Consider the following 9145-nt stretch of genomic DNA (forward strand, 5'->3'; position numbering starts at 1 on the left):
CGCCTGGGGTCCGACGTGGTCTGTTATTGCAGTTAGCACCTGGTGCTGGGTATTGTGCTGGGTATAGGCTGTGTCCCCGAGGATGTTGTCCACTTTCATCCCAAAGAACCATTGCATTAGATTACTAGACTACCCATACAGCAGACGTTAACATGCAAATTTATTCGTGGGTTAGCCCAGAATCTCGCTTTGCCAGACCTTTTTCTACGGCACTGCGGAGGAGGGTCTAGCTACTCCACACAGCAGGAAAAAAAAACTGCTCTGGTTTATTGGCATTTCTTTAAACCAATCACAATCGTCATGGGCGGTGCTAGGTGTTGGACGGAGACACGCTGCAAAATAGCCTCGGGAAGGAACTTGTTTTGGTGGATATTCCAACACAAAGAAAGCGGACATCTGGCCGAAAAGAGTGACATCGGGGGGATAAGGTTATATGATGCCATTGACAGGTGACCAAATGACACACTTCCTATCACTGATTGAAATTACAGATTTCTCTAGGTTTTAAATATTGTTTTCTTAAATGCAGACTTCCTAATAAGTGCATTGGTCTTGTTTAAAGTAACGCCACTGTGACTCTGCTGATGTCAACTGAAGATGATGAGGGTGGAGATAGATTTAAATGAAGAAATGAAACTAGATCTGTGACGTTACACAAATGTTCTCCCGATGCACGCGGTGACTGGCTGCACTACTTCTTAAACAGCTCACTGGTTGCATTAAAAATGCGGAGGAGGAGCTCCCTTGATTGGCCGAGGAGGAAACTTCTCTGTCAGTTTTGAGTGTGCCATGAACGTAAGCGCAGCTCGCAGTGTCGGAGCATCGCTTGCAAGCCAAAACCACATGAGTAAACACCTTCATCCTGTGGATTGCTCGTGTTTCCTTCAAGATTATGGAGTTTAAATTGTATGCGTAAAAGGGACATTTGGAAACCATGGATTTGCTTCTTGTTGGAGAACCTGGAGAATGTGCATTAATGCAAAATGCCACTACTTCGGAAGTGAGAGGAGAATCTTTGCTTAGTGTGAAACAGTGAAAGAAGTCCCAGCAGGTATGAACTCCACGGCAGCAGCGGGGAGATTTCAACCGCCCACCATCCCGGCGATTATGTTCATCTTTGGGGTGGTGGGGAATGTCATCGCCATAGTGGTCCTGCGGATATCACGAAAGGAACAAAAGGAAACGACTTTTTACACACTTGTGTGTGGCCTGGCGGTGACAGACCTCCTGGGCACACTGCTGGCCAGTCCTGTCACAATCGCCACATACATGAAGGGCGCGTGGCCGGGAGGTGATCCACTGTGCCAGTACTCCGGCTTTATCCTGCTCTTCTTCTTCTTGGTCCAGCTCAGCATTGTGTTTGCAATGTCAGTGGAGAGATATTTGGCAATAAACCATGCATATTTCTACAACGAGTACGTCAACCAAAAACTCGCTGCGCTGACTCTTTTGGCCATTTACATTTCCAACGTCGTGTTTTGCGCGCTGCCCAGCTTGGGGTTCGGACAGGTGAAACTCCAGAGACCGGGGACCTGGTGTTTCATTGACTGGCAGAACAACCAAACATCGGTGGCGACTTTTAACTTGATGTACGCGGGTGTAAATTCAGTCATCGTGCTTGCCACTGTCATATGCAACGTGATGGTATGCGGGGCTCTGATCCTGATGCACAAGCGGTTCATCCGCCGCACGTCTTTGGGCACGGACCAGAGGCGCATCGCGGAACTCAGGCGCAGACGGAGTTTCGGACGATTAGCCGGAGCAGAGATTCAGATGGTGATCCTGCTTATAGCTACCTCCGCTGTGGTTCTCATCTGCTCCATACCTTTGGTGGTGAGTATCTGACACATTTTGCAGCGGGTATATGTGCGCAATCAATAAACAAATAAAGGAAATGCAGTATGCCTAGACTTCACTACAGCTTAATTCACCAGAAAGTAATGAAATGGATGAAAAAAAAAAAAGAAGTGTGCGCCCATATAACAGCAAAACACCAACAGAAGTTCCTAATGGTACCGAATGAATTAAATGATAAAAACACAGGCAGGAGATGGTTAATAATAATCACCGAACCTTGTGTTCCCTGTGGTTAGGTGACGCATTTCTCTGAGGCACAAGTGAGATCACTCCCTCCGTTTGCTGTTTAAGACAGCATTTACATAGGGAAATACGTCTCTCTATATAATATTAGTGTAAACTTTGTGTTATTTGCAAACAGTCCCTGAGAGTTTGCTCATTTATGTCAAACTCTCTCAATGTTCAGACTATACACGGGCTACTAACCAACTAAAAATCAGACTTCGGGAGCAAAGGATCAGAGATTTCCGCAGGTGTTTGCTCGTGGGCTGCGGAATGACAGGCAGACATCCCTGCATCTGTGGGGCCAAAGTCAGTGATCGAATTGAAAGATGGGTTCATACTGACAGGCTGTCTTAAAACAACAGTCAGGTGCCCACATGAAGAGTTTGGTCTTGCTGTAAATATTAGGCTACTTGGGAACAAAATCCTCGGTCCTGATTCTGTGTTAAAATATATCCCAAAGTTCAACTGAAGTTTTTATAAGGCTTCAGCAGTCTGACATTAGCAAATATTTGAGTTTTTTCCCCCGATGTTAGTGTCTTCTCAGTACATTCTTTCACAGTGGCTTCAAATAAGCCTTGGAATGTGTTGTTGCAGTGGACTCCTCTTCCATTGGAAGCATGATAGAAAGGGATATTTGAAGGGCCAAGTACAAACAGGAGGAGTGATGACAGCGCGCAAAAATCAGATTTAATGTGGGTATTTGTTTGGACTAAACAAATGGGAACCTAACCTTTAAGGATCTCACTTTTTTAATTAATGAAATGTCCAACATTAAGGCTTTTGTGACTGTTGATTGATTGTTGATTAGACCCATGGGGAAGCCCAATGGCCAAATGTTCTCTTATGATGAAGGATGATGAGAACTCTGTTTTTATTGGCCTCTTGCCATCTCCACACTGCTGTGGTTACACAGAAGTTACATTCAGCCAAGTGTCTATTTAGATTTGACCGTTCCATGCCAACCATGTAGGAATATATAAAATAAACAATTACTGGACTCTTGTAAGTGAAGTGTAGACAAGTTTGGGCTTGGAAAAACTCTAGCTCAAATTGATTCTGCATTTGAAATGTAGTTCCATGTTCCTTTATGTGATCGACAACCCAACGGCACATTTCTTAAATGATCTTGTGTTTTCTCTCCTGTGCCATCAGTGGAGGATCTTTGTGAACCAGCTGTACGGAAACCAAACAGAAGAGGCTTTCGGCTTGAATAAAGACCTGCTGGCCATCCGCATGGCCTCTGTCAACCCCATCTTAGACCCTTGGATCTACATCCTGCTGAGAAAGACAGTGGTCCTCAAGCTGATGGAGAAAATCAAGTGTCTGTTCTGCAGAATGGGCGGGCGGGGACGAAGCAACGGCAGGCAGTTCCGCTGTGCCGAGGGCGGCCTCTCCGCCTCCATTGTCTCGCGAGATTCTCCCTCGATGGTGTCACATGAGCTGCGGGAAATGGTGAACACCTCACAGACCTTCCTGTACCCGTCGGAGGAAAACACCAGGAGGTCATTTCAAGCAGGGGCACAGGGCAACTCCAGTCCACCAGAAGCACAGACGTTACAGGGCCCCCAGGAGGTCAAGGGGCCTCAGAGGGAGCTTTCACAGAGTGATTTAGAGGAAAGAGTACCAGGCAGGCCACTGAAAGAGCTTCCAATGTGCCCCAAGGACCCGGCTCTACATGTGACCTTCACGGACGAGAATGCAAACTTACGGGAGAAATGCATATAACAGTTAGCATGATCTCGAAAAGCTTTCACTTCTGTTACAGAAACGTCTACGGACAGAAGATAGGAACCAATAAGAGCACTGCAAAGACATGATAATAATGGGACAGCACCTGAATACAGTGGATATCTTGCAAACGGCTATTTGACAGACTAATGAACTAAATACCCATTATCAACGTAGGCCTATTGCTCTTTATCCATGAGTTATCACAAACACAATATCACTAAATAACACTTAAAACAGTACAATCAAACCAGTTAGTATATCAGCGAAACCAGAGAACAACATGACGTTGTCGAGGAGCTCTTTTCTTGCACTTTTTTTAAATTGTTAAACCACTGCGAGGCTGTTTTGGCAGCCTTCAAGATGACTGTTAAGAATGAATGTCAAAATGTGAAATTGTGTTCCATGATGTTAATTTATTTTAAGTATGAAATTGTACAGTATTGTCCTCTCTGTGAGAAGGTCCAGATAGTTTGGAGGCATTTTAAATCGGCACAAGATGAATATGTTCAGTTCTTTTTCTTTTCTTTTTTGGATACGTACTGCGTAGGAACATTTGCAAAGAATTTGGTCCAACTGGTTGACAGAGCAGCTCTGACAACAAAAACTAGAATCATACCATCCCCTGCATTTTATAACAAAAGGCAGCTATACTGCGTCTTTTCCACAATACAGACACTGGAGGATGTTAAGAGGCCTCATAAAGTAACGTGTTAATATAAAATCATTAATGTACTTTTCCCAGCCCAAGGATTAATCCAACTGCATTTTATTTAACCTTAATGTAATGTCCAATCCCTCTCGTCTAATCAGACTTTATCGGGGAATTAAGAAGGGGAATGCAAATTGAAGACATTAAGTTTCCTGTCTGATGAGTTTAAAGGTTTTGCCTTTTCTTACAATGGATTTCCTGATGGCATTAATGCTATTTTATAAAGATTGATATATAAATACCGTGTTTATACTTCAATGTTAAAGTTGTTGTTGCAATAGCCGGTGTGAACTTTACCACAAAAAGGTTAAGTCTCTTGTGAAAAGACTGTTGTACCAAACTCATAAATAAACCAAGAATTGGTAAATATGCACATTCATTTGTGTCACTCTTTTGGTATGGTTTAGTATGACAGTTAATTATGTTGAATTGCTATAGCTAAATATGCATGGTATATGTCTACAGTGTACTCTAAAGTAGGGGAATTTTTAGGAGTATATTTAGAGCTGAAACAATCATTTGAGGGATGGAAAATGAATCCGCAACTATTTTGATCATTTAAGTAATCAATGTGCTGGACATATTCCACTATTTTCTGACATTTTATAGACCAAAAGAGTAGTTAATTTATCAAGAATCTTCATTTTAATCGACAATGAAAATAATGAGTTGCAGCCCTATCTGTACAGAAACTAAATCTATTTAACCTGAACTAGATCTCCCTTAGCGGCTGCCTCTCTAAATCGTTGCTGAAAATGAAATATTGATCAGTCCTGGATAGAAGGGCTTTACTTATTGAAATTAAAGTCAATATTGAACATTTGAGGTTAATGGATTGCAGTCACATCTTTAACATGAACCTGCTGGAGAGCAGTGTGCAAAGAACTGCCGCAAAAGCTGTTCATAAAAAAAATATTTATATTGATATATATTTCTATGTAAAAACAGTCCTAAATGAAATTCAAGCACATCTTTATGTAAATGCTCTACATTAACATGTTCTTTTGCCAGCATGTCACTGTCAGTACCCTTTAACAGCTGAGAAAATACAGGTCAGCTTACATCTCTTTCATCTAGATGAGGAGTGTCAAACCTGATTTCACTAAGGGCAACACTGGAAACAGAGAATCACATCAAGGGCCAGACATACACAGTTTATTGACATGCTTTTTATTAAAACATTTTTTTGCAACAAAAACGTCTGAAAAAGGGACATAAACTAGGCAGGCCAAAATTTATTGTGAACCTATTATGGATCAACTAATTATCGGCCCTTTTATGGTGAATGCATATCTGTTCCAAATATCGGTTATCTGTTTTATTAATTACTAATTATCGGCCCTTTTATGGTGAATGCATATCTGTTCCAAATATCGGTTATCTGTTTTATTAATTACTAATTATCGGTATCAGCCCTGGAAAAAACAGGCCGGATCAAAATTCACAAGGGGACGGGTTCAGCCCACGGGCCTCGAGTTTGACACATGTGATTTAGATGATGGCTAAAACACATTTGGAGCCAGTTCAGAAGGCACAGCACCGCTCACCAGCACACTGACGGTTTCTCCCGCCCTCAGATCATTTCCAGGTCGAGTGTGGCAGATGTCCAGAGCCTTCCGACAGCAGCTAAACCTCCCTCTGAGAACAATACCCAGTAAAGGACGCTGTGACCTCTGACTAAGAAATCTGTTAAGAGCCTCTCGGGAGGCAGGAAATAGTGATTGACAAAACAGTTGTGATAATATTTTAACAGACTGTGAAATGAGGGAAAATGATTTTGGATCTTGGAAATGTCATTCCTCACCTCATCAGCTAACAGCAGTAATGCACTACAGTATATGTGACAGGCTGTTTTAGACATTTAAAGTCCTGCCACGAGGAGCCTGCTAAGACAATTGCCTATAAGAAGATGGCACTCAAAAAGCAATGCGTGTTCATGATGTGGCCTTTAAGCACAGGAGTGGAGTTAAAAGCAAAAAGATTCTAAAAATGCTTAGAGTATTTGTACTACCATATCTGGGCTAATGTACATTGTAAGGTTAAGGTGCATGAGGATTTAAAGTCAGATCTACTCAGGGTTTTGGTTAGGCTATAGTCATGGTTAGCGGAGACTAGAAGATACAGCAAATAGTTCAGATAATAGACATCATTTTCCACCTGAACAGCATCACAAAAACTCAAAAGATGAGATTGAATTATCGTCACATCCTATTTTCTGGCTCACTGAACGTCATCTGCGTGCGTTTCTTTATCTTTCTTGTGTTTCATACATGCGAGACATACCAGCACAGTGTTTCTGCCTGCCACTGGGTTTGACTATTTCACTCAGTGTAAACATGAAATAACTCCATTGAAGAGTTGGAAAAGTCAATAGAGAAAATATACCCGATATTGGCAGAAAGAATGGCATTTTTACAACTTTAAAAGCTATTGTACGTAAAGGAAAACAAATGAATTAACTTGTATGTTAACTTGTTATATGTTATATTAGGTATTAAAACGGTGTTCGTTCACAAGCAGCTGTAAAGCGGATGGAGTAGGCCTGGTTGAATGAAAACAGTCCACTAACAACAACTAAATAGATTTTCTGTAGCACTTTCAGTTTTCAATAAACTTGTCATACATTTGTTTGAGTGTTTGTTTTAGTAACGCAGTGTTAACAGCAGTTGGAACATCCAGATACTTTCACCTAAAATTAAGGGATTTTAGGTGAAAGTATCTGGATGTTGAGGTGTGCTAAGGGGCACACCCTGATTACACACACAGGTGACCTCCATTTATCTTATAATGCACCTGCTTAAAACAACTGCTGCACCAGCTATGATTTGGGTGTGCCACAAGTAAGGGTGTGACTACTTATGTAATAATGTCTCTTTGTTTTAAACTTGTAACTAATTTAGATCAATTTGTAGATGTGTTCTTATTGTCTCTGCCATGGAGAGCCAATCTTTGTTTTTGTTTTTAAATGAAGGTGCTAGCACTTTGTATTGTAATTAGTGTGCAGCAACCTCAGTTGCTTTTCTGTGTACAGAACATCGTGAGTCCAGTTTACTTTTTGTAGCCATCTGCCCCTCTGACAAGGAGACTCTGAATATTGTTACATCTAAAAAATGATGGGGTTTAAAATGCACTTACAACAGTTCAGAATCGGGACTTAGCAGAAACTCTAAGCATTGTTGCATGTTAACGTGACCTGCCAGTGCTGACTAACCATAGGAATATACAGATCCTTCTTTTCACACAGAACCTGCACTATCTAGGGACTTCCAGTGGCCCTTTTATAGAAACTCAATTAGTTCTATATTTACGCTGCTCTACAAGGCTGAGGAGTACCTCAACTGCTTGAGAAGTGAGACTTTTGTCTTCTTTTCTACTGAAATGCATGTTCACAAAATAGTCCACATAACTATGGTGCTAATGCAATTTACCTTCACATAAATAACTTAAGTTTCTGCATAGTGATACATTGATGAAATATTAAAACACTGTGACCAAAATGGAATAAAAGAACCTAATGTCTTTACTTCTACTATATTTTCACATTTGTTTGAAGCATTTAGTTTCGTAGGAAAGCTTTTTTGCACACCTCTTTTTGTCGGGCAGGTGCGTAGGATATGATCAAAAGTAGCAGAAACGTTGTATTTTTCTAAATAAATTATTGCTTGGGTAATGGTCAGTGTGCGGGACTTTCTCTAAGCTTTTGAAGCATTTAGTTAAAAGACATGAAAGCAGACTTATGGCCAAAATTGAATTTAAATCATCAAATCATCACCTTCTTTAAGTTACTTTTAGGGCAGGAAGTATAATATTCATTCATAATTAACACAAAAATGTAAAAGGGTTTCTTTCCCCAACAGAACCACAAATGAGAATAATTTGAGTCATAATTCTTAAACAATTTACTTATATTTTCCAGTAAGAACGTTGCCTATTACGCCACATTAAAGTTATCAAGATCTTACAATAATGCTAATGTTTTAACTGTTGCTATTATTCCGTATTACTGAGAATTTCACTGGAAACAATCAACGTCTGTAATTAAAGCTGTTAGAAAGGAAACAGACAGCACGCTGCGGCTTGTGGTTAACGGTTCTTTTTTCTTTTGTATTTTTCTTTGCCACTGCAATTGACGCTTGTGGTTTGTCTGTGTAGCATGTTATGTGGAAAGTGTTTGAAGCTCATTGTCCCACTGACAATTTAGAAAATGCATATCCTCCTAGAGTGTGCAGTGTGTAGTAGCTCTTTATTGCTAAATGCAGAATGTTTTTATTTATTTCATTTTGCTCCAATTGTTTTCCATATTGATTCAAGTAACAGTTTTCAAATAGCTTATTATCCTAAAGACACAACTAAGTTATTGGCTGTGAATCTCCTACTTGCGCAACATGGAGCACACATGTATCCATTTTATTTTGTATAATATTTGATTTGTTTTGACATGAAGCCCTGTATTTACATTTGCTCTGATGCTAGTGGCGTGGCTCTAGGGACGCTAGATGAGTAACTCCGTCATCTAGCGTCATCTTCAGGTCAACATTTGAGTTTGTCCAATACTTTGGTTTATGAACAAATACCTGCAAAGCTAACAACATTTCCATCAGCCTCAGCTCTACTCCATTTAGT

At 40.6% G+C, this 9145-nt stretch overlaps 1 protein-coding gene across 1 annotated transcript; it reads left to right on the forward strand.

Moving 5' to 3' along the window:
• The first annotated feature begins 378 nt into the window (after nt 1-378).
• Nucleotides 379-4901, forward strand: ptger4b (prostaglandin E receptor 4 (subtype EP4) b). Its single transcript, XM_028602337.1, has 3 exons — nt 379-449; nt 563-1833; nt 3235-4901. Exons 2-3 carry the CDS (start codon nt 1054-1056, stop codon nt 3805-3807), a joined length of 1353 nt encoding a protein of 450 aa, XP_028458138.1. The 5' UTR covers nt 379-449; nt 563-1053; the 3' UTR covers nt 3808-4901.
• Nucleotides 4902-9145: the final 4244 nt, after the last annotated feature.

Source organism: Perca flavescens, chromosome 16, assembly GCF_004354835.1.
Source record: "Perca flavescens isolate YP-PL-M2 chromosome 16, PFLA_1.0, whole genome shotgun sequence".
In the NCBI taxonomy this organism is placed as follows: Eukaryota; Metazoa; Chordata; class Actinopteri; order Perciformes; family Percidae; genus Perca; species Perca flavescens.